General features: G+C 36.5%; 1 protein-coding gene across 1 annotated transcript in view; it reads left to right on the top strand.

Moving 5' to 3' along the window:
• HMCN1 (hemicentin 1) overlaps window positions 1–27458 on the top strand; it is a 463881-nt gene that overhangs the window by 74457 nt on the left and 361966 nt on the right. Inside the window, exon 2 of the mRNA XM_049634070.1 lies at window positions 25984–26054. Within this exon, the coding sequence (XP_049490027.1) occupies window positions 25984–26054 (71 nt within the window). The remainder of the gene's footprint in view (window positions 1–25983; window positions 26055–27458) is intronic.

The raw sequence follows: 27458 nt of genomic DNA, 5'->3' as shown, positions 1-27458 counted from the left end.
GAAAAAAATCTTCATGATGCTGTTTCTTTTAATGATCATTTTAAGTTCATTTCTTTCCTTCTAAATGACACGAATATAAGTGTTTGAAGATGGTTATCCTGTTTCTAAATATCCCAATGAAATGTTTTCCAGATTAAGATACCTTGCAGTCTGATAGCCCTTCTCTGGATACATTAGCTGGTCACTTTCTTCTCTTAGGATGGGTAATTGTATACAGTTGTCCAGATATGAATCCAATTGAACTGAAAATACTGAATTCTTACCTTCCTTGCTATAATACAGTACTTTTTTTTAACCCTAAGATTTTTAGCTTTTTTTTGTTGTTGTTAGTGATCTCACATTATTGACTGATACTTAGGTTGCAATTGGCTAAAGTCTGAATATATTTTTCATAAGAATTGAAATGGTATGTGCTGCCCAATAACTATGGTTTGAGGTGAGTGAATGGTAGTAGTTTAACACCATTTTGTACTTCTAAAAACATACATGTAGAATGTAAAATTTACCCTAACTAAATCCCATTTTAAAAAACCTTTCCCTTGGGCTAAAATTTCCATCTCATTGAATATGAGTAATTTAAGAAATTCTGCCAAATTTTTTTTTGAAATCAAGACATGTTATGCAGTGCCTTGATCAATTTATCACCATAGAAGCCATGTTTAAAAAAGGAACTGCTGCTAGTTTGATACATTTTGATTTTTATTCATGTGTAACTACATCTTTTTCTAGATGTTCATGGCCACTTTAGACATTTCCTTGAATTTAAAATGAAGTTTACCAGTTTATATATTCTTTCTAATACTTGCCACTTCTCCCTTCTGTTTTGAAAATTATGGGTTTTTTTATTTGTCATTATCTATGACATTTTCTCACTGTGAGTTATCAGATATTACATAAATCTGTATCCTTGTGTATGTTCTTTTAGAAACTAAAACAGTTCAGTCAGAAATTGGCGAAAAATGTCTCATTTAAATTGTTGGATTGTTCTCCCTGTATTTCCAATGATTTTGCACCAGCTTCTCTGATTATAATTTTTTATAACTCCTTATAATATTTCTTCTTAAATATTTTACTTTAAAAGATAGTCTTCTTGGGGGGGCTGGGTGGCTCAGTCGGTTAAGCCTCTGACTTTTGGTTTTGGCTCAGGTCATGATCTCATGGTTCATGGGTTTGAGCCCCGCGTCGGGCTCTGTGCTGTCAGCGCAGAGCCTGCTTGAGATTCTCTCTCCTCCCTCTGTCTCTGGCCCTCTCCTGCTTATATTGTCTCTCTCTTCCAAAATAAATAAATAAACTTAAAAAAGATAGTCTTTTTTTTTGTTTGGGAAGAATTGGGAGAAAAACACAGTCATAAAAAATTGCCCCAAATATTTAAAAACAAGGGAAATCCAAAACAAATGAAAGAGTTCTGTTGAAACACTGGGTGTTTTCACAGTGGAAATAGTCAATAAGACAATTCAATGATATAAGCCCCAACCAAGACTCTGAAATGTAGTTTAATTTTATTTTTATTAACAATGTGTCAGGCCATACAGCCTGTTTAGCATGACCTCCTAAAGGTGTCACAAGACACAGTAGAAGAAAATAAAAACCCAGAGAAGGAGCAGGAAGTAGATAAAGGAAGTAGCAGAAAAGGGTTGGTGGGGGGGAGCACAATGAAGTGTGATAAAGGGGCTGAGAGGTTACTGGCACCACAGCCAATGGACTGACAAATGTGTGCATGGTGTTTGCTTTTGATTTCCCCCCGTCAGCAGGGGAAGTGTTGATGTAATCTCTGAGGTTACTTTGTTTTTATACTCCAAGAAACAATTCTCTTGGGGCATGGATCCCAGGTGAGATTAGCCTTCTGTTTCATTTCACCTGGGCCACCTCACTAGACGGTAACTCCATTTTTATTACACAAGGGTGATTAAAGTTATTGAGCTATGCAAGTAAGTATTTGGGATTGAATTTTGCTCCATTCATTTTATTACCCAAGGCATTCTTCATTCACGTCCTTTGAACTGGAATTTAAATTATGAAGTTGTGGGGTGCCTAGGTGACTCAGTCGGTTGAGCATCCAACTTCGGCTCAGGTCATGATCTCACAGTTTGTGAGTTTGAGCCCCATATTGGGCTCTCTACTGTCAGCACAGAGCCCGCTTTGTATCCTCTGTCTCCCTCTCTCTCTGCCCCTCCCTTGCTCACACTGTCTCTCTCTCAAAGATAAATAAAACGTTAAAAAATTATTTTAAAAAAATTATGGAGCTGAGACAGCCTCCCAAAATAGATGCACCTCATTGGTAGAATGGAGCATCAACACATCTAGATCAAACTAGTTAGAAGAAAAATCTAGATCAAATTCAAATGGAGTTGAATTTCAGAGTAATTTCTCACTCACTGAAATTGAAATTCTTTTCTTTAATCCAAATAAGGCTACAAATAGTATAATTTAAAACATAGTCTGTAAATATATGATTTGTGGTGCATGTTGTTCTTTGCTGCTTTGGGATTTAGGGGATTCGTACGATTAAAATCAAGCTGAAGGCCATTAGCCAAAAGCATCTGAATGGTCAGAGAATATGGGAAATAGTATTGATAGAATATGTAATATTTTCTGGCTATGAAATGCTTATAATAAACTACATGTGAAATGGCTCATCTGCCTTCAGCTGGATAAAGTTACATGCTCGAATAGGTATCAACACACTGGATTTTAGATATACAACATTTATATAGATGTTTTTCTTTGTCAGTTCTGATCATCAGATTTCAAACTTAAAAATTTTTTTTTAATGTTTATTTTGAGAGAGAGAGAACGTGAGCAGGGGAGGGGCAGAGAGAGAGAGGGAGACACAGAATCCAAAGTAGGCTCCAGGCTCTGAGCTGTCACAGACAGACAGTCTGACGCAGCGTTCAAAGCCACGAACCACGAGAGCATGACCCGAGCTGAAGTCGGATGCGTAACTGACTGAGCCACCCAGGCACCCCTTCAACTTTTAAAATCAAACACTTATTGAGATATTAACTTACAGATCATATGCATACATTACATATTTTTGTAATAAATTGTGTTAACTATAAAACACAAAGAATTTAGAAACGATTAAGACAAATATGAACAGAAATTTCTTACATATGCATATTTTTGTGCACACTTTGGAATATATTACCTTACTATAGAGATTAACAATATAAAGGATTGTATTCTCTGACATAATTTCACTAAAGGTACATACCTTGAGAGGAATTCTGAAGAAGTTAGCTTCAAGTTTTGTTTTCTCTCTCTCTCTTTTTAAATGTTTATTTATTTTTGAGAGAGAGCACGAGTGCGGGAGGGACAGAGAGAGAGGGAGACAGAGGATCTGAACCGGGGTCTGAACTCATATTCACGAAGCACGAGATCATGACCTGAGCTGAAGTTGGAAGCTTAACTGACTGACCGACCCACCCAGGTGCCCCGGTTTTCTCTCTTTTTAAATTCATAGTAACTGTATGTCATTAGGTATTTGTCATATGTTTGGTTTAATGAATTATCTTATTAATAGGCTTAGGAAACTCATATTCTGTCATGTGTTAGGAAAAACTAACAGATTATAACCAAGCTTGAAGGGTAGCATATTGGAATCCCTGCTGAGTTGCAGACAGCAATAGACCTTGTTTCCCCAGAATTGATACATCTAACTCTTGCAACAAACCAGCTTTCTAGAATGCAGTCCATTTATAAGATGTATGGGAGTTTGCTGACAGTTATATTCTGTGTGTATGTATGTGACAACTAGGTTCCAGCCCTCATTGGCCTCAGTATTTTCAGCCTTGCTGAGAGCTGTGGGGTCAGTCTGATCGTATGTTACTTTTTGAGCTGAGGAAGATGCTTAACAGAAGAGTCTGTCTGTGTCCCCCCTCTGCTTGACCAGCTTCAGGAGGGCTCAGAAAAGCCAAGGAGAAGACCTGGCATTGGGGGAAGTGCTGGGCAGCGTTGAGTCTGTAGGGAGGAGAGTGTGTCCTGTCCTGGGATGTGAAGCTATTCCCTGTTAATTGTTTTGCTGTCTATCAAGCTTTCTGTTCTCCGTAATGCCGGGAGCCCCAAGCATATAAAAGCTGGGCGCTCTGGCTCCTACCTGCCTGGTCAATATTCTCTTATTAACCTGAAGGATTTGATAACATGTTCAGTGTAAATTAAATCAAATCCTTCCTTGCACAGCTATGTTTAGGTACTTAATTTCCACTAGAATATCCAGGAATAGAGTTTTAAACTAAAGAGTCAAATTAAAAAAAAGAAATTTACTTTCGGCTAGCATTAGGGATTATTCTGTTGTTGAATCTGTTTCAGTGAGATTCAGCGGCCCATTGGTTGCTTGACAGGAGTTAATGTGTCCAAAATAAATAATATTTTAGCTGAAGATACGGGCTTCCTCATTTATGATTTCATAGTTTTAAAAATGGGTTGTGTTTTTCTTGATGGAAAACATCCGTGTAGTGGGCAGGAAGTATCCTGTCTGACAAAGAATACTTCAGATTCAGATTTTTTGTTTGTTTGCTTATGAAAGCAACTCATGTATCTTGTATAAAACTTGGAAAAAAGATATAAAGAACAACAAAATCAGTAGAATTCTAACAATCTCACTGGTAAAATTTGGTATATTTCATTTGTCAGTTCTCTCCCCCCTCCTTCTAGGCTTCTCTTTTCATTCCAAATGGAGATTGTATGAAATATTTTATTTTATATTTTTACTTTATATTTTACTCCCCCCCAGCATTACATTATAATTTTTCCACAAGGAATATTAACATTATTATAAAATATTTTTTTAATTTTCTTTTTTTCTTTCTTTCTTTTTTTTTTTTTTTTTTTTTTTTTTTTTTGAGAGAGAGTGTGTGCATATGCGTGTAAGCAGGAAAGGGGCAGAGAAGGGAGGGAGAGAGACAGAATCCCAAGTAGGCTCCATGCTGACATAGGGGCTCAAACTGTGAGATCAGGACCTGAGCCAAAATCAAGAGTCTGATGTGTTAGTTAACTGAACTACCCAGGTGCTCCACTAAAACGTTATTTAAAATATTATATACAGACCATCTTTTATTTCATTGTCACCTGTTGGACGTTAGTGAGTATTTCTCCCTCCAAAAGAGAATATTTGATTAGATGTGATCATTTCTTCAGAACAGTGTGTTCTTGAAGCATATTATTTCATGGAAGAGGTTCTTCATTATTTTCCCCTTACAACACAATTTAAAATCTTAATGCTGACATTTTCACAAACTTCCTGTCATATCCAAGGCACACGGACAATGGGCATGAAAGGATGGGCAACATATAAAACAATTGCTTTTTTGGAATTTAAAGTGCAATTGATATTTAATGTTCATTTTGTAGCTATAAATATCAGTAGGTGTTTTTTGTTTTTCTTGTTGCCTCGATTGACTACAAGTTTGATGTTGCCTCAAGTAACTACAGAGTTTTGGCAAAGATGCTTATTTTTGTGATGGAAGTTAGTCATGGGCTTCCCAGGCGCCATCTCTTGCCTTTGTGGTTTCAGCGAAATCCAAGTCAGGTCCGTGGAGCAGGTCACATGACTGAATGCCAGAAAATAGGACCGAAGTAAAATACCCTATTGTGGAAAAATAAACCACCCAGAGGACCTGCTTGTCTTTCCTTATTTCCTTTTATTTCTAAATTAAGAACTAAAATTGAAACAAGAAGCATTTTCAACTTAGAATTAAAACAATCCAGACTTATAGAAACAAGAACTTAAATTTCCTAGGTTCATAGTGCAGTCAAGATATTTATATTGCTTTACTAAAATGCTATTTTTTCCATTTTTTTCTTCGAAACATATCTAAGCACTTTGGAACTAATAACAAGTAGCTGCTTGTTTGTTTGATCACCATCATAAACATTCTGTGGTAGAACTTACAGCATGTGTTTGATAGAGATGGGGGTACATGTCAAAATATACTCACTGTGAGACTTAGGTAGTAGCAATATTATCATTAGCTCACATATCCTGGGTGCTGGGCTTTATACTTCAGTTTGTTGAATTCTCTTGACAACCCTGGGAAGATCTGTTTTAAAGATGAGGCATCTGAGGCTAAAAGAATTTTTAAGTAGGTTGCCCAAAGTCAAGTGGCAAACAGTTGAATAGGACTGGAGCCCACATGGTCACTTTCAAAATCTGTGTGTGTAACCACTGGGCGTATTGTCCCAGGTGAAAGAAATATTGTGTCTTCTTCAGTGGCTTTGTTTACACCACACTTACTTCAGACAGTCTTGTTTGCAACTTACTTGGTTCATTTTTACCTCCATACTAAATTGTATGCTTTATGGGATCAGGGATTGAAAAAATTGGGAATTCTCAAAGTTGTAACCCAATAAAATACACCTTGTCTGCAAGCTATGCAATGTCTTCTAATAGCAAAATGATAAACACTTACATATTAACACCTACTGTGGGCTGAGCTCTGACTAGATCCCAGGGATAAATGGGAACATACTTTGGGTATAAGCATAATTGAACTGTAAAGACTTCTGGAATTTTCATGAAGCTCACCTTTATTGAATGTCTATTGCTTACATTTTTTACATGCCTTGTCCCATTCATTTCTAACCAATCTGTCAGAATCTTACAGAAAGGAAACTGAGACTGGGATGTTAAATAGCTTGCTATAGCTAGTAAGCAGCAAAGCCAGAATTGGTATTCATTTTTATTTTATTCCACAGCCTACATTAAAAACAATTTTTTTTTAATCCATCAGAGCAATAGATCTATTTTCTAAAAAAAGCAGTACAGAAAACTTTGAGTCCATACCAAAGATAAGTCTTGCTTCTACATTGTGGCCCAAGAAAGAGGAGGAATTAAGTGGAACATTAGTATCTATTTAAAGCTAATTATTGTTGAAAAAAATTGAGAGGGAGAGAGAGAGAGAATGAGCAGGGGAGGAGCAGAGAGAGAGAGGGAGACACAGAGTCCAAAGCAGGCTCCAGGCTCTGAGCTGTCAGCACAGAGCCCGATGCGGGGCTCAAACCCACGGACCGCGAGATCATGACCTGAGCCAAAGTTGGACGCTTAACCAACTGCCATCCAGGCTCCTCAATTTAAAGCTAATTATAACAGCTGATATATCTTTGAGAAAAACTGAGTAGAATTTTATTGCTATGATTATAGTAGCTCTAAATGTCACAGGAAGGAGAAGCAAGAAATGTATCATAATGTTACTCAGATTCCATAAATGCTTACTGAGGATCTTCTGTGTGTTAGGAACCATGCTAGCTGTTTACATGGGTATTAACCACACAGAAAAACTGAGGAAAGGTTATTTCCAAGGCTATTTTATGCGCAAAGGCACTGAACCTAGAGAATTAAATAACTTGTCCAAATTCACACCATTATAACATAAGAACTAGTACAGAAATACAGGTCTTGACTTAAAATACTGTGTCTATTATTGTGTCTCTCTTTAATGCTATCTTTGGAGGATATCCATTGAAAAGTTTTAATAAAACTTTATTTTGAAAGAACAGAAGTTTTGTGTTGTGCCTTGTTTTAAATGGCAAAAAAAGTATGGTAACAATTGTTAATTTCTGTCTGTAACTCTGTATGAAATATTGGGCCACGTAGGAAGTTTAAAACATTTATGAAATAATTATGTCAGTTCTGTCCAAAGTGAAATATTTGTAATCTTACTCTCAAATTGTTTGTCACTGAAATGTTCTTCTGTTTGTTATTTATGTTGTGTTTATTCAAAGTTAATTTTTTAGGTAGGAGGTGTATCAACATTCTTGATCTTTGTCAAATATATTGGCAGGCACATTGTTAGTAGTGTTTGGTCAGTTGCTTAGGGGACAAAACCAAACAGCATATTGGTTGTGTTATGTTGGGCTTTGTGGTTTTACAGTTTAGGAAGTCCAGTTCTCAATCAACAACGCACAACCCTCCTATATGTAGCCAGTGGTTTAAAAAAAGTATTTGGAGGAGACTAAAGAAATTTAGATTCCAAAACGAGAAATAATGCCACACTCTAATCAAGCAGGGATTATTTGGTTTCCACAACAATTAAACATTTTAAAATTATCCTGGGAGAATAGGAACTAATTTTGAGTGTGGTTTGGAGTAAAGACTGTAAGCTTTCGCACCAGACAGATCCAGGTTGAAATCTGGGCTCTGCTTTTCATTTGCAAAAGGAGATAATACCTAACTTGCAGGGCTGTTTTGAGGAGTACACAAGAAAATAGATGGATGTGTATGGCCAGTGCCAGACATAAAGCAGATGGCTATTATTATTTCTGAGTACTTCCAACTCAATTCCTAAACATATAAAACATGTGGATTTTGCGAATGTTCAACTTCTAAGACTAAAAACTGAAGAATTTAGGATAGGACCTTTGATTTGAATGTGGTAGCTTAAAGTCACGTTATCTTACCCTCTTCCCAGAAATTATGCAAAACAAAGCGAATGAGAAACAAACATGTGAACAACCTTTTTTTGCTAAAACTAGGAGACTGCTAAATACCGCCCTCTCCCCCCATAAAGGAATTTCTGCCCAAAGCTGTGGACACTGTATAGTAGGAGGTAGAAATAGACAAGAGTGGAGACAGGATGCAGCTACTGCACTAAAAGAGGGCTGTCTTTGAAGATGAGAGACACATTCGGAGGTGCAATGTCAGAGCCCAGTTTGTGTTCCAGGGTGCACCGGTGCATTGAGTGCAGCAGAAGAGGGCAGGGGCTGTCTCAGACCCAGTTGGGTTCTCAGCGGTGAGGTGGCTGGGCGAAGCACATGAAAACACAGCTGTATTTCAGCAAATAGCTGGTCTCTATTGCAACAGAGAAGGGGACCCTTAAGAAAACTGCCACAGCTGCTCTGTTTATTGGCTGAGGAAATGTAAAGGGCAAATAAACATACAAACTAAATCCTTTATCATGAGAAAAAGTGCTGTTATCCTGGATCTTGTCCCTGGACCCTTCCCCACGTGAACCTCCGGTAAACAGTGGTACAGAAAAAAAACCAAAAAAACAAAACAAAAACAAAAAAAAAACCCGAGTTTCAATACTACAGTGTAAAAATAGAACCAGCCCAAGATCTTTTTTAAAAAAAGAAATCACAAGGAAAACATGAGGAAATGAGGGGAAAACTGAAAGCCAGGTAAGAAAAGTTTATGAAAAAAATAGAACAATGTGGCCATGAAAGAGACAAAAGTTATTGAACATTGTACCATAAATTTGAAAATAAAACAAAACCTTAAAGAAATAAATGTCTCTATGAAGGATTAGTGCAAATCAAAAATAGAAGAACTTAGAAAAGAGAAATACTAATGTAACATTGGAGAGGCTTGAGAAAGAAATGGAAGAGAAAAATAAAACCATCACAGAAATAAAGGTTAGGTTGGCAGGAAAATTAAAAAAAAAAAAAAACAACATTGCTGAAACAGCAAAGGTCCAGAGGATGGATGTGAGAAAAGTGAGCAACATGAAACACATTTTAAAAGTTTAAAAGGATTAGAGGGGCGCCTGGGTGGCTTAGTCAGTTAAGCATCTGGCTTCAGCTCAGGTCACAATCTCATGGTTTGTGGTTTCGAGCCCTGCATTGGGCTCTATGCTCACAGCTCAGAGCCTGGAGCCTGCTTCGGATTCTGTGTCTCCCTCTCTCTCTGCCCCTTCTCTGCTTGCTCTCTCTCTCAAAAATAAACAAACATTAAAACAATTTTTTTTAAAAGAATTAGAGATTGGTAGCTATAGAAGACAGGCAAAGAAAATCAAGCACACGCATTATTGGACTCACTAAAAATGAAAACAGAAGTTCTGTGATGAAGTAAGTACTTAAAAATACAAATTAAATGCATTTCAATAAATTAAAGAAGACTTTAGTTTACATGTTGAAAATCAAACATAGCAAGCCCAATGGAAACTGCCCCAAAGCTGTCAACATAAAAACATATCCAAGTTAACTTGCTTAACATCAGAGGTAGTGAAAGAATCCTTTGGGTGATGAAAAAGAAGTTACATGTAGAAGAAAAAGATCAATGTGACCTTAAACTACCTGTAACATATTCAGTGCTAGAAGATAGTGGAACAACGTGTGTAAAATCTTGAGGAAGAGTGTGACGTAAGAATTTTACAACCAGCAAAAATGTTAAAGTACAAAAGCAATAGGAAACAATTTTGAACATGCACAACTCGGAATATTGTTCCTGGGAAACGTCTTAAAGAATTTTTTAGATGAGCCACAGTCCTTCAAGAGATGTCTGAAAAAACTACAAGAGTAGTAGCTATGAGCGCTCGATCCATGTAACTCTTTTGACTAAGAGTGAACCAAATGTGGCCACTAGGGCAACAGTAGAGACTATACTGTTAGTTGTTCTGACAGTAGAAATAATAAAGCTTACAAAAATGGAACAATACAGGGAAAGAGAATGGCAGTGAAAGTAAGTACATTTATTTCAAATGCAACTTAAAAGCAAGCTAGGGGTGCCTGGGTGGCTCAGTCGGTTGGGCATCCTGACTTCGGCTCAGGTCATGATCTAGGAGTCTGTGAGTTCAAGCCCCACATCGGGCTCTGCGCTGACAGCTCAGAGCCTGGAGCCTGCCTCAGATTCTGTCTCCGTCTCTCTCTCTGCCCCTCTCCTGCTCTCACTCTCTCAAAACTAAAATAAAAGCATATTTTTTTTTTTTAATTTATAAAAGCAAGCTAAAGTCATGATCTTGATGATACAAGGCAGGGTTCCGTATAAGTCACACTGAATTGAAATGAGTCAAAAAGAACACTTTATAATGTTAAGTGAAACAAAATAACACTTTATAAAGGATTGAAACATTCACAATGAAAATATAACAGAGAAATATATCTCTGTACCTTTGATTGAACAAAACAGTATTAATAGAAGCAACTTAATTTTCTTCCATAGTTCATAACAGATCAAATAAACAAAATTATGTAAATATGTAAGATGTAGCCAACATAATTTATAAGATGGATCTGATTGACATTTAAAACTGTTTCCTGAAAACAGAGAATACGTCTTCTCAAGTGACCATGGAATGTTGACAGAAACCGAACATTTGCAGTACCACAAGGAAAATTGCACTAATCACAATGTAATAAAACTAGAAAGCATTAAGAGGAGAAAAAATTTAAAATGACACTTGATCAGATTTACAAATCTTTCTTTTAAAGTCGTATCAAAGAGGAAATATAAACTAAAATGGTTAAAATCTAGAAAATAAATACAACAGAAACACAGCATACTAGAATCTGTAGTTCAGATAAAACAAATTTCAGAAGAAAAAGTATAGATTTACTACTTTGAGTAGTCAATTAGAAAGTTTGAAGAAAATGGCAAAGTCAGTCTATAGCAAACAAAATGAAATTAATATACATTAAAGCAGAAATAAATGAATTAGATAAGAGATGAATAGAAGTACTTACTCGGGAAAAGTAAAATGTTAGCTAGTGAAATAACAAATGTAGAGTGCACAAATATATAATGTAAGAAAGGATAATAGGAAAATAACTTCAAAATCCTGCAAATTTAAGTCACAAGAGATTTTGTTTTCCAAACTCTAGGTGAGTAATTTGAAAAAATGAAGAAAGTGTTAAATTTCTAGAGAGAGAATTATCTAAAAGTTTCTAAAACACATAGAAAATAAAAACATACAAATTACCTGGGAATGGGGAGTGGGGCAGAGAAATCTATGCCCCACACCCATTATCATCAATAGCACTAGGCCCTGATGGTTTCACAAAAGAATTCTACCAGACCCTTAAAAACCCAAAAAGTATTCCAGAGAACAGGAAAAAAAAATTAACAGTGTTTAGAATGATGCTAGCATGGAATTGACATCAAAATTTAACAAAGACTGTATTTATTTATTTATTTATTTATTTGACTTACATACTTTATTTTATTTATTTATTTATTTATTTATTTATTTATTTATTTTATTTATTTTTAATATATGAAATTTACTGCCAAATTGGTTTCCATACAACACCCAGTGCTCATCCCAAAAGGTGCCCTCCTCAATACCCATCACCCACCCTCCCCTCCCTCCCACCCCCCATCAACCCTCAGTTTGTTCTCAGTTTTTAACAGTCTCTTATGCTTTGGCTCTCTCCCACTCTAACCTCTTTTTTTTTTTTTTTCCTTCCCCTCCCCCATGGGTTTCTGTTAAGTTTCTCAGGATCCACATAAGAGTGAAACCATATGATATCTGTCTTTCTCTGTATGGCTTATTTCACTTAGCATCACACTCTCCAGTTCCATCCACGTTGCTACAAAAGGCCATGTTTCATTTTTTCTCATTGCCACGTAGTATTCCATGGTGTATATAAACCACAATTTCTTTATCCATTCATCAGTTGATGGACATTTAGGCTCTTTCCATAATTTGGCTATTGTTGAGAGTGCTGCTATAAACATTGGGGTACAAGTGCCCCTATGCATCAGTACTCCTGTATCCCTTGGATAAATTCCTAGCAGTGCTATTGCTGGGTCATAGGGTAGGTCTATTTTTAATTTTCTGAGGAACCTCCACACTGCTTTCCAGAGCGGCTGCACCAATTTGCATTCCCACCAACAGTGCCAGAGGGTTCCCGTTTCTCCACATCCTCGCCAGCATCTATAGTCTCCTGATTTGTTCATTTTGGCCACTCTGACTGGCGTGAGGTGATATCTGAGTGTGGTTTTGATTTGTATTTCCCTGATGAGGAGCGACGTTGAACATCTTTTCATGTGCCTGTTGGCCATCCGGATGTCTTCTTTAGAGAAGTGTCTATTCATGTTTTCTGCCCATTTCTTCACTGGGTTATTTGTTTTTCGGGTGTGGAGTTTGGTGAGCTCTTTATAGATTTTGGATACTAGCCCTTTGTCTGATATGTCATTTGCAAATATCTTTTCCCATTCCGTTGGTTGCCTTTTAGTTTTGTTGGTTGTTTCCTTTGCTGTGCAGAAGCTTTTTATCTTCATAAGGTTCCAGTAATTCACTTTTGCTTTTAATTCCCTTGCCAACAAAGACTGTATTTAAAAGAAAACTTTAGATCATTCATGTTTATGTTCATGCAAGAAACTATGTAAACATCCTAAATAAAATGTTGACAAACAGAATCTAGCAGATATTAAAAGAATAAAACATCCTGATTAAAGGGGTTTATTTCAGGGAGGTAGATAATAATGGTTCAATAAATAAAAAGAAATCTATTAACATTACATTTAAGGAAGAAAGCACATGATTATATTCATACTTGTGAAAAGGCAACAAAATTTAATGTTCAGACTTAACAAAAAGAAAAACCTCTAGTACAATTGGAAATAGGTATTTTCTTTACCTGGTAAAATAGGTCTATTTCAGTCCCAAATCCAGTGCCATTCTTAGTGGGGAAACACTAGAAGCATTCTTGATAATTTTGGCAACAGAGAATGTCCATTATTGGATCACTGGTGGATCACTAGTGGATGTATAACTAGTGGATAATAGATCACTACTATTATTTAACATTGTTCTGGAGTACTAACCAACACAATAAGACAAGGGACATAAACTAGGGATATAAAAATAGGAAAACATTTGCAGCTTAAATCATATGATTATGTACTTGAAAAACCAAAAGAATCAGCTGACAATTATTACACAGAGTAAAAAAAATTCCAAACAGCAGTGAGAGAAAAAAAATTAATATACAAAATCAGTGGCTTTCATATATACAAATTTACAAGCATTAGGAGACATAATGGAAGAAAGATCCCCAATGTTCATCAAAAAGAATATACACATATATAAAATATTAACAAGAAGTGCGCAACCTTCTATATGGAAAAAGGAAAAAAAAACTTTTTTAAAAGGCTTCTAATGTTCCTGGAAGAATACTTTGATATTTAGAATAATACACCATGGAAAGTCTCAGCATCTTGTCAGTATCTCCCGATTCATTTTGTAAGTTTATGTGACAATCACAAAAATACTTTCAGGATATTTTGGGGATTTAGATAGGCTGATCTAAAGTTGATAATGGAAAAAAACATACAAGCACAAATAGCCAATAAAATTTAACAAAAGGAGGGCAATGATGTGGAATTAGCCCCGCCAGAGATTAAAATTTAGTAGACCTCAATTATTAAGACAGTTTGGTTCTGGGCATGGAGGGAAAAATTAATGGAAAAGAATATAGAATACATATGTGAATTGTAGTACATGTAATATCAATGGGGAAAAATGGATTTTTCAATAAATAATAATGAGTCAACAGGGTAGCCATCTGGAAACAAAAATGGATCCATACCTCATAGCTTATACCAGAAGAAACTTCAAATAGATCATTGATGTAAATGTAGAACATAAACCATAAAAGTAATAGAAGATATCATGGGAGAGAGAATTCTATATAACTTCAACATGAAAAAGCTTTCCCAACTATGATAAAAATCAGGAACCATAAGAAAAAGAGTAATAAATTTTACTTACTTCATAAAAGAAAACTTTCTGCATGGTCAAAATTGCTTATAAGAAACATCAAAGTAGAGAAAACTTTTTGCAATTCATATAACAGACAAAACATTATTTAGTGTATAAAGAATTCTACAAATTGACACAAAAAATACCAACAGCCCAATATAAAAATGGGTGGAGATTATGAGCATTCATTTTGGTTTTTTAATGGTAATTTATTTTTGAAAGAGAGAGAGTGAGCGCGCACAAGTGGGGGAGGGCAGAGAGAAAGAGGATCCAAAGTGGGCTCTGGTGGCAGCAAAGAGCCCGACGTGGGGCTTGGACTTACCAACAGTGAGATCATGACCTGAGCTGAACTTGGACACTTGACTGAGCCCCCATGCGCCCCTGTGGACATTCATTTTATACGAAGAAAATGAAAGAGAGGTCTTCCCTTGGTAATGTAATATTAAGCAGCTACTCTCCCCATTTGGTCTGTAGTCATTTCATGGCTTGACAGGAGAAGGGTCCACTTAGTTACCAACATGGTTGTTGGCAGGATTGAGTTCCTCATGAGCTGTTGGATGGAGAAAGCTTCAGGTCGTGGATGGCTTGGCCAGAGGCTGCCCTCAGTTCCTTCCATGTGGGCCTCTCTATAGGAAAATAGGGGAGCACAAGGGGTAATTTTAATTAAAGAGCAGGAGAGGGTATGAAGACAGAAGCCATAGTCTCTTTGTAACCTAATCTTGGTAGTGATAGCCCATCACTTTTGCACTATTCTCTTCATTAGAAGTCATTAGGTTTCAGCCCATACTCAAGGAGAGGGGATTGATTACACAGGGTGTGAATATCAGCCAGTGGGGATCATTGGAGGCCATTTTAGAAAATGCCTATCACATCTGGTAAATACCAAACAAGCAGTTAAGACATGTCATTAAAATAATTCAGAAGAATGATCTCTAAGAGTTGAAACATTCGGGAAGGTATTCTAAAAAGTTGAGACCGAAGTGAAGTCTTGAAGAAAAGTTTGGTTTGATAAGGGGGAACCTGAACTCTTAACCAAAGCAGTAGACTGCCTCTTCAGTCCAACATTCAGTAAACATGGACCATGTGAATAAACAATTCCAAAACAAATGACACTTTCATCTAGTCTATGAAGATTTTCTGGTGGGATCTGGACCAGCACCAATCTAAGCACTATTAATCAGTGTGGTTGGGAACTTTACTTGGACAAATCTCCCTTGCAGTGTCTCTGCTAATTGTTATTAATGGATGGCTATAAAATATATGTTAGTTATTACATTTTGGTTTGAGTACAGACCGTACAACAAAGAAACAACCCCTGCCTTTTGGAGTTCAGGTTTTAAAGAGAAGGCTTGATATAATCAGTTAACAGGAATGCTCTTCAAAATGAAGTAGAGAAGCATGGGAACTTGGAGCAGAGATACTGAAACCCTGTGGTGATAAGAAACTGATCACTGTGATACCAGAAAAATGCAACAGAATGTCTCTTGTTCCTTATCTATAGTGTTTGGCAAGTATTGGACATGTGCCACAACCTGTTGGTATCTGTGGGGACACACATGCCTGGCCTTGCAATTGCGGCAGTGTGTTGGTGACCTGAGAAGAGAGGAAGTGGGACGGCTGCTATGTAGATGCCTTCCCAGTACCAACTATGGGCACCAGGTGCAGATTTGTCTTGGGTTGAAAATACCTTTGGAAAATATTCACACTGAAACAAAGTAATTAACTTCATCGACCTTAATGAGACTGTGGTAACTTCCAACTCAGTGATACTTTCAGCCACCAACTAATACTAATAAGTAATACTTTAATAACTAATACTAATAACTAATACTTTGAATTTCTTCGTATTTAGGAGAGGTATTTAAATTTAAAATGGATGCTCTCATTGATGATTCAGTTTCATGTTCAGTCTTTATAATTACACTGAATATTTTGTGTTTTCAGTATTTTTCCTCTGAAGAGAAAAAAACAAGACTAGAGACACATGTGTATATGAATAGGCACACATCATTGCCGGAGTGTGGAGAGAAAATAAAAATAACAATAATAGAACCAAAATATGATTGAGGTTGAATTTCAGGGTTACAAGTTTTGCAGAGTGTTTTATTTCATTCCATCAGAAGGAATTCTTTGTATATTCAATAAAGACTAACAGTAGGAAGATGACATTGCCAAGAGTTGTGGACTTAAAAGAAAGATGAAAGCTTGAAGTGAGAGGACTGAAAAAGAATACTCTGTCCAGACAATGACTGTTTTGATTAAATTCTAAGTATTTCACCTTCTTCAAATATTTCACCTCACAACAGTAATAGATAATGTCCCAGATCAGTGCTTTCCTTGTGATTTACCCAATGCTGAGAGATATTTGTGTGCCTTTTTCTAGAGACCATTATAAACCAATTAAGAGCTGCAAATTCATGAATACAGCCAAAATTCATGAGTACAACCTCAAGCTTATACGTGCTCAAGTGAAATTTTTCCTTCCTTAATTTATGGGTCCACTAATTTGAAAGTTTTTTGATGAAAAAAAAAAAGTATGCATTGTTCTACCTCTTCCAAACATCAATTTTTACTCTGGTGTGACCTTCCAGAATTTGTCCTTATGCATATTTGTCTCTGTTGTTGGAATCAAAGTGTATATACAATTTATGTTTTCCCTTTTTATTTAATGTTCTACAATAAATGTTTACTTGTGTTTCAACACAGAACAATGGTTTAATTGCTGCCCAATATTATTTAGAGATTTATATTTCTAAACATTTCTCTATTTTGACATTATTTGTTGATACCTTAGTCATGTCATTGTCTTTTTTATTTCCACTGAATTACAACAAAAAGGAAAATAACTTTATCAGAAGAGACTTTTAAGACTTACCATACCAGGGTGCCCGAGTGGCTCAGTCAGTTAAGCGTCCGACTTCAGCTCAGGTCATGATCTCACGGTTCGTGAGTTTGAGCCCCGTGTCGGGCTCTGGGCTGACAGTTTGGAGCCTGGAGCCCGCTTCAGATTCTGTGTCTCCCTCTGTCTGCCCCTCCGCTGCTTGCACTCTGTGTCTTGCATTGTCTCAAAAAATAAATACTAAAAAAAATTTTTTAAAAAAGACTTACCATACCTAAAATACATATAACTATAGTAAATTTCACTGAAGTGGTAACCACTTATAATCTTACCGACAGTACACATATTCCAGGTTGTGTTACAGTTTGAGTGATACTCTTAAAAAAGATTCTTTTCTTTCTTACAAGTACTTAAAAGTGACTGAAGTTTACATCTCTTTCACTATAACTAAATACAGACATTTGCTTCTGGTCTTATTTCTTTGGTTTCCTTCTTTTAATGAATTTTCTTTTTATGTAGTGATTGGTACTTTATTATTTTGTTTGTACAAATTTGAATGATCTCTTCAGGTAGTGTAGATTTTAATTTATTTTAATTGATGACGTAAGTGTTGCCAAATCTGGCTTTATTTTATTTTAGAATTTAATTTTCATTTGATATTTTTAAATTGAAGTATAGTTGACACACAGTGCATGTTAGTTTTGGGTGTACAGATAGTGATTCGACTACTCTGTATGTTATGCTGTACTCACCCTGAGTGTAATCAATTTTCATTTGATTTCTATATATTCATATTTGTCAGTATTTTTCCTAGTGATTTATTCTATTGCTTTGAAAAGAAGAATGTTATTCTTTTATAGATCTGATTTATATTCTAATTTGGATTCAGGTAAAATTATAATAATGGTTATATTGAACCATGTAAGCCTTTTAGAGTTTATTTTGCTATATACTATAAAATATGAATTAAAGTTAAATATTTTTTAAATAATCTTATTTTATGTACCTTATCTTCAGATAGTAGTTTGTATGTAGATTAATTTTTTTCTAGTTACTATATATTCATTTGTATACCAGCAGTACTGTCCTCTTAGTTATTGATGCTTGTGATGTCCTTTATTACCTTGTCAATTTTCATTAATATAAAACGACCATGTGCTGTTTAAAATAAACACAGCACACACAAGCAAAAAAACTTTTCTGAGATTCTTAATGTATTAAATCCATAAATTGACTTGTCAGAATACATACATTTTAATATTTAGCTTTCTTTTATATAACCGTGGGTTTTTTTTTTTTCATTAAAAAATCTTTTCTATTCTTCAATAAGGAGTATTACTTAATTCAGTGTCATGATAAATTTGGAACACGTACACTGCTGCTGGGATTATAAATGAATGGTTCCTCCTTCAATCTTCCTAAGTCCGGCCTGTGTGTGTCTCTTCTAGCCAGTTGGAGGCACCATCTGGCATCAACACAAAATACAGATTGTATAATTTGGTTGAATCCACGCAGGAGTTAAATGCTCTGATATTTGCATTTAAAACTGGCATTGTACAGGGGCGCCTGGGTGGCTCAGTTGATTGGGCGTCTGACTTTGGCTTAGGTCATGATCTCACGGCTTGTGAGTTCGAGCCCCGTGTCGGGCTCTGGGCTGACAGCTGAGATCCTGGAGCCTGCTTTGGATTCTGTGTCCCTCTGTCACTCTGCCCCTCCCCTGCTCGTGCTCTGTCTCTGTCTCTCTCTCTCAAATCCCTGGCATTGTACAAAATAAAGATGGATAGTAAAATCCATGCTAATGGTTGAAGACAGACTTCAGAGAGCTGCAAGGAGGAAAAGAAGAGCCTTTAGATATGGTGCCTAGAGGGAGCACCCCTGGGCACCAGAATATCTGTGAGCCAAGTACAGACCCGTGCTTGCCCTTGGGGTCCTGACTTGCACTGTGGGCTGAGCTCGGCATCGGGCCAGATGGGCTGTGGGGTTGCACCCCCCTGCCAGGCGTGGGACAAGCACTGTGCGTCAGCCTGGGGCAAGGTCTGGTCATCTGAGCCACACATCTCTTTCTGTAGCTCCAACCCTTGGCAGACAGGCGACTCCCAGGGATCTTTAAATCATGGCATTGATATGTGCTTGGTACCTGGGTGGAGAGTGTGTGGAAGGTTTGCCCTGGCTGAGACATGGCTTCTGGTGGCCGGAGCTCCCACCCCTCCCTATCCTCACATCCAGGTCCCTGCTTGGGTGGATGATAGATGGTGACAGCCTACCGAGGCAGCAACAGGGCTGCTTGGTAGAGCGTGGGGCATGTGTGAGTGGGAGAAGAGGTGGCTGAGAACTTGTCCTCAGAAGTGGTGGCAGGCAGGACCCACCATGAGCTAAGGCTCCAAGCTCAGACTGTATGTTCCATTGTCCCTTTGAACTTGACTTATAAAACACAAATTCAAAGATAAAATTATTTCAAGACAGTTGACTGCAAAGTATTCTCAACAGAGCAGAGGCCTCTGAGAGCAGGACCTCATACAAATGCACCGGTCTTAAGTCCCTGAAGTCAGCCCTTTAATTTGTAGGACACACCCAGACATGTCTGATTCTGCTAACTCTTTAAATGTATTTGCTTGTTTGTGCTTTTTCCTGCCAATTGGAACTAACTGTAAGGATATAGTGTCTGTTGGTTGAGTAAATGAATGCAATTTGGGGGGGAAACCATATACATACTATCACATATATAGAGACACATAAATCCATCTATCATATTTTTAGCAATGTCTGTGATTCCCATATTTTTTTGCAAATAAAGTGTTACTTCATAAATATGATTTTGGATCTCTACATTATAGTTTCCCTGAAAACACGATCAAAGGACTCCATATATTTGTTTAGTTGTGGAAACAATCAGGGCTGAAATTAAGTCTATTCTCCTAACGTGGAAATTTTAACAACACTAACAATTCATTTCTAAGGACTTGTAAATGTACTTTTTCTTCAACAGCATTTTACTCCTTTTATAATTTTTCTTTGTCCCTCACTGATGTCTAGATTTATTTGAAAGGCCATTAATGCTAAAGAATTGTCTAAGAGAACAATTAAAACTTTGAAATGAATTTTAATACTTTTATCTTAAAATTAAAAACACATTTACTTAGAATATCACTGTTTAAATTTTAAAATGTTCTTGTACATAGTATGCATTTTCTTGTTTGTTTTCAAAGTACCTTAATCACACTGGAAAGCTTATTAATTAAATTTTATTAAATAGCATGAGAAAATATTTTATGTTTTCCTATCTGAGTATACCTTATCAATGCATAGATATGTTTTGGTGCTAAAATGCCATTTTTTATTTAGGATTTCATGTAAAACCTTGAATTTGAATTTTGTTGCCCATTAAAAATCCCACGGCTGTTTTTGCAAGAGTGCTTTCTCCAGCTATGGCTAAGGTCCAGTGTAAGCAATAACATCCTTCCTACTCAATATACCTCAAAATCCTGTGTCAATTATTAAGACATTCTTCTTTGCTTCCTGTTCTAAACAGCTGTGTAACATTGGTAAATTCATGTTCACGATTTTTTCTATATCTTGTTTAACAGTCCAAGTGAAATGACCCTTACATTTTACATATATTAGCTGCAATTTTGTTAAGTGCATATATTTAAGGTTATCATATAACATCATTAAATGAATAATCTCTTTGGATAGTAGAGCAGAATGCCATTTAATCAATACTAGATAACATGCTATGCATGAATTCATCATTGGCCTGGATTTTATAAAACACACCAAATACATCACTTCATGTCAAAACAATCATTAAGGGCCTTTAAGGGTCTTGAAAATTACCTATTCTATTGTGAGTAGGAATGTACGCAAATAAGTGCTGAAATATACTTGTCCTTAGCTTAGTTCAAAGTCAGGAGACAGTTCTGTTTTTGTGGATTAGATGTAGATCATTTAAAAATGGTGCTGGACAGCAACATTATAATTGAGTGAGAATAGAGAAATCTAGAAAGAGTGCATTGTGGATTAAATCGAAAACAGTAAAAGTAAATATAGTTATTAATCTGATTTTCTGTAGCATCCCCAAACAAGGAAACAGAATTTATTAATTTTCCTTTAGACAACTTGAATGCTTTGAATATGTCTATTTACAAGTAGGTTTGCACATAGAAGACATTCTAATTGATTTGTGTTTAATTGCCCAGGAGTAGAATTTTTAGAGAGAGTAACAGTTGAGATTCAGTTCATGGAAGCAGTTTTGAACCACCCGTGTCCCAATGCCTGGAATTTCTTTGTTCTAATACCACCCTCTGTTAATGTGGTGCTTTCTCCCCTGTTGGGATAAGCACTGGGTGTTGTATGGAAACCAATTTGACAATAAATTTCATATATTTAATAAACAAACAAACAAACAAACATTAAAATTAAAAAAAAAATCTGGTGCTTTCCTCAAGTCCCAATTGCATTCCTCATCTCCTCCTCCTGATGCCTTCACTGTGTTTCCCTAGACTCAGGGGTCTCTATTTTCTCTGGGCACTGAGAAAGTTTGCCATCTTTTTTGTATCACTTAGCTCTTTTCAGCTGCTAAATTAGACTTTCTAAGTTTCCATGGCTTATGTATAAATTTTCAACTATGTAGTTTTCAACTATCTTTAAATTTCTGTTATGATAGGCCTTATGATTTATAGTTATTTTTGATTTTTCTATAATGCTTTGAAAATACTGATTAGTTTATAATGTAGCTTAGGGGTCTCATTTTAACTTTTCACATATTTATGTGTCACTATAAATATAAAGCCGTGAACTATGTATTTTTGAAAACCAAAACAATTGTGCATAGTGTTATCAAATCATGCACAGGCAGTGTTTAAACCCCAGCAAGCAGCAGTAACTATTTCTCTTATTATCAAGAAACACTTTGAGTAAAGAAAAACTGTAAGGAGCAGAAATCTGTTAGTGGAAAGGAAAAAGGAAGTGAGAAACTGGATATTGATCTTGCCAAGTGAAGCAGTGAAAGAAAATATTACATTGTGAACTTCTTTCCATTATTTTCTTAAATACAATCTAGCAACTCAGATTAAGAGAACAATGGCTGAGATGCTGGAAATAAATCCAACCTATCTGATAAGTCCCTAGGAAACGAGATACAACAAAATTAATGGAAAGGGGAGATTGCCTTGGAGTTTTGGACCCTGTTGTGTGTGTGTGTGTTTTTTTTTTTTTAATAAAAAGTGGTCTTCTGAAGCATGACGTATTTCTTACATTTGTAATAATGCATGTTGCTGTAATGATTCTTTTGTTTTGTAAGACAAAGTGTATATGGAAAATTGTGTCTATTGATTATGTATTAGTAACTTGATTAAAAAACAAACATTTAGTTAATAGGGAAAACTGAAAACTTTCTTAGTTGACTTATTACTGTCATCATATCGATCATGTCTCATGGTCTTTAGCTATAGCATGGAGTCTCCATGATGTAAGGAAATGAGCAAGAAATAAAGGATCTGAAGGCCTGGGCTTGACCTTTAACCTTTATTTTTTTCTTTATTGTTCTTTGGTCTATTAAAGACAATATCCAGGCCTGCAACAATTAAGAATCCTGGATGTTGTACACATCAGTTTAGGCACTTGATCATGGCCTGTCTTGCCTGTGGTTCAGAGGAAAGGAGGAGAAAGTTAGTGGTACTTTAGTCATCAACAGAATGGAGATCTTGGAAAAGAAGAAATATTAGTGAGCCAGGCAGATTGCTCTGTATAGAAAATATATTCAGAAATCTTAACCTTTTTTTTTTTTAAACCACCCAAGTTTTCAATTTCATCTTTGCTGGACCTCAAGTTTTCTTCTGTAGATAAAGAGATTGAATGAAATGATCTTTGATGTCCCTTCTAGCTCAGTGCTTTTGTTTGGAGATTGATGGTTGATTGATTGAGTGATTTTTGGTGTGTTTTATTTGTAAATCGCTACATAAAGTTAACTGAATAAAGTGGAGGTGATGTCTGCATTCTCTTGAATGCTGTGCATCTTCATTATTCCCATGTGTTTACTGTACAAATATTATCAAAACAACATTAAAGCAAATTGGAGAAAAGTCAAAACATTCAAGGAGTAGGACTTAAGTCAGGCTTTTTAGAATGAGCAGTATATGGACAGATGAAAGACAGTGGGGATGGCCATGGGATGGTGAGGAAGCACAGTGGCCTCATGCTAAGGGGTGTTGACAAAGGTAGAAAATTGGATTAATAGGAGAGAGGCCTGGAATGCCTTGGAGAGTTCTCATTTAATTCTATATGCAATAGAGGGCCATGTTCGGGCAGGAAGAGAGGACAAAGTTGTACCTACTGGATGTCATCAAAGCCTTGGCAGGGGACGAAACTAACATGAGCCAAAAGGAAGAGAAGAGGAAATTGCTCATAACACACTGGCACAGGGCTCTATTAAGTGAAGAGTAAGAGTGGAATGGAAGCAGGTCCTGAAAGGGAGGAGGGCTGATTTTGCCAAATAGTCATATCATTCTATTCAAAAGAGTTGGAAAGGATGCTTACAGCTGGAGGGATATGGCAGCTCAGCAAGCCCTCACCTCTCCTGAGTATTTCTCATAACTGATAAAAGATTTATCTCAGCTGTCCAGTATAGTTTGCAAAAATGCTTATTAATGAAATTCAGGAGGGATTTCCTATCTTCATTGGAAACAAATGGATATTTGAGTCTATGGATACAAATGAAACCTAATCAGTCCTCTTACTTCAATACCAGTCCTTGATCTCCTGTGTTGAAGAACAGGCATATATCCAGGACTATTTTTTATATTATTATTATGGGGAATGTTCTCTTTGTATTCTTATGTAATTGCCTTTTTCCAGTATTCTTTGTATTTCTTTCTAATTCTTGAGCTTTGAATTCTAGAATTATTTCAGTATTATGCCATGTAGAAACATAAAAGTTTGGCCTGACAGTGCCACTGACATTTTATATGTCGGGGTGTAACTGCCTGGCATTTTCTTTGCTATTATGCATTCCTTTGCAAAGTATGCCTTTGTTTAGTCTCGAGGGAATAGGCTTCTCTGATTTTCCATACACTTGGGACAAGACTTTTACATAACTAATAACTGTTCTGCTTGGTATGGAATGCACATGTTTGCATTTTCACACAATTTCTCCAATTGCCTCTCCACTCCTTTTGTATACTGCTAGGTGGCTGATCTGTGATCTGTATGATGAAGGTTGGAGGCATTTTTTTCATGTCATTTCTAAGAAAAATTACATGGGTTATGGCAGACAAATTGTGCTTCCTTTCCAATTTACCTCATTTATTTCTAAAACCCTACAGTCTATTTTTGTATTACATTTAGCACATTATAGAAGGCCTGACTAATTAATTATTATCCTTTGAAGTCATAAAGTCTTCTTCTAGCAGTGTGCCTTTGAAGCTAGAAAATGTCTTGTTAAAAATTATATGTTAAATATTTTTATAATTTGGTATTGTAGTTGCACATTATCATTTTGAATGCAACCTGTATCTTCATTAGATAAAATGGAAAACTTTCCATCCACCCTAGGAATTTAGTGTCAGTGCACATGATACTCATGAATTTTAATACTCTATTACTAAATGTATGGGTGTTTCTTAAGGAAGTAATTGATACTTGTAAAGGCACTTTGTCTATTTTTTTAAAAATTTTTTGAGAGAGAGAGAGCGAGCAAACGAGTGAGCCGGGGCAGAGAGAGAGGGAGAGAGAGAGAATCCTAAGCAGGCTCTGCACTCTCAGTGCAGAGCCCAGTGTGGGGCTCAAACTCACAAACCCTGAGATCATGACCTGAGCCAAAACCAAGAGTAGGATGCTCAACCGAGCCACGCACGTGCCCCATCCACTTGCTCTTTTAAAGGTTGATTGTTATTTTTAAGAAAATTATCTTTGTGAATGAAAATGTTTACTATAGACATGCTGCATCCTACAAAAAAAAATATTGCCAAATTAACCACCCCTGGTGTCTGGGCCCTTTCTTTTCACCTACCTTAGGTCCTGGTTTTCCAAGGAATGCAGTGGCCCACTTGTTCCCATTTGGAATAGTAGTTTGTGCAATATATCAGGGTAGTTGTGAGGGTGGCAGTGACCACAAAGTGGTCAGAGCCGGCTCAGGCAAATGGTGATAGTGATGGACAGCAGCCCCAGCCCAGGGAAGGAAGTGATGGGGACTATTTCTTCAACTTTTAATGTTTTCATATCAATGCTTCTGCAAGTTCTTGAAAACTCTGTGGCATTGAAGGTCATTTTTATTGTTTAATATTAAACTTCTTATTTTTAACTAATTTGGACTTACAGAAAAGTTGCAAACAAATTTACAATTTATAGTTGAGAAAACAGAATTATAGGATGGATGGGTAATTAATTTAGAGTCCAGCAATGAAGTAGGTGTTCAATAAATATTCATTGACTGATGGGAGTAAAAAGGGACTGAACCTGGGGTCTCCTGGCTCTTGGTCTTACAACATTTTTGACTGCCCCTTTGCATTTCCCAAGGCTAAAAAGTCACTCTGAATATACATAATTTCCAGCAAATTTTAAGTTATTCTTTGGTAGCTATAAACTGAGAAACAGTCTGTTGTTTTGCTGGCTATGTATCTCTTACTAATAAATAACCATGTAGTGTACAATGAGAAGACATTTGCAAACATGATAAACTCTTTAATGCTATTGATTACAATTTACTTACCTCTGTCATTTTTATCCTCATAGAAATTGGCCCAGTGACAATTACCACAGATCCCAAGAAATTTCAATATGAACTCAGAGAATTGTATGTTCAGGTAAGTGCTTGCTTTCAATTTTATTTGTTTCAGGGGAAAGGAAAATCATGAACTTTTGTCTGATTTCCCTTATTTTTAAACCTGAAAGAAATAATTTTGGGTTAAAATTTTTTTTAATGTTTATTTATTTTTGAGAGAGAGGGAGTGAGCAGGGGAGGAAGTAGAGAGAGAGGGAGACAGAGGATCTGAAACGGGCTACTAACTGGAAGGGGAGAACCCGATGCGGTTCTCGAACTCATGAACCATGAGATCATGTCCTCAGCTGAAGTCCGATGCTTAACTGACTGAACCACCCACGTGTTCCAGAAATAATTATTAGTTTTTAATTCCACTTCCTTTTCTCACTTGAGTTCTGAATGAATTGAACAATAGATATGTAAATGGGGCAGATTGAGTTCACCTTCATTTATACATTATCTATGGCTGCTTTCATACAACAATAGCAGAATTAAGTAGCTTTGACAGACTGGCCCACATACCCTAAGATATTTACTCCATGACCCTCTACAACAAAGTTTACTGAAGCCTGCTCTAGGTGAGTCCCTTCACTGAGAATCATAAACAACAGTTAATTCTTCCCCCACAACAGAAATGGTATAATTAAAAATAATTTTGATGTTCTCTGGTCTAAGTCAACTGTATAAAATTTTTGACAGTAAGTATAATTAGGTGATTAGAGAAGAAGAATAACATTGCTTTAGCTGATATTCTGACAATAGGACTTGGAGATAGGGTTAGTATGTACTTTCCCCTCAGGGCTGCTTTGAGATCATTATTACTAAATCCATTCATGAAAACAAAAAAAAAAACTTGCTCTTTGAGGCTGCTTCACTATACTCTTCTCCATAGATGGTCTTTGCTGTAGTCACTTCCAGACCTTTTGACCACTCCCCACCATTCATCTAAGCTACTGGTACCTAGATCATTGGCTACGTTTCCCCTTCAGGGCTGCCATCATTCCAGGGACTTCAGCATTTATGGGAAAGACCTGTCAGAGCCTTCTCCCCTCAGTTCCTTGACCTGCTAGTCATCTGCAATAACCTGTTCTTTACTCCATCTCAGTCTTCCACTCCCTCAGGACCTTATCATCAATAATCCTTTCTACCTCTCAAAGCACTAGTTCAAGCATCTTAACCTCCAGCAGCAACCATCTGTCCACCAAGCTTGTTGGCACAACTGTTTACAACTCCTCCTTCACCCTCATTAACCTCTAGCCTGTCTCCCAGGCCATCAGATCTCTCCTATTTTTACTTTCCTCCAGTTGAGCTCAGAGTCCTATCATTTCAAAAACACCTCTTTTTCTTCCTTGTCCATTGCTTTTTTCTTCAAAAGGCAAAACCTTATTCCTCAATAACTCCAATTATCTGCATTATTCATGCCTGTCCATCAGGGCGAAGTGCTGTT

The sequence above is a fragment of the Panthera uncia genome, chromosome F1 (genome assembly GCF_023721935.1).
Source record: "Panthera uncia isolate 11264 chromosome F1, Puncia_PCG_1.0, whole genome shotgun sequence".
NCBI classification, from domain to species: domain Eukaryota; kingdom Metazoa; phylum Chordata; class Mammalia; order Carnivora; family Felidae; genus Panthera; species Panthera uncia.
This window is presented reverse-complemented; position numbering and strand designations above follow the sequence as displayed.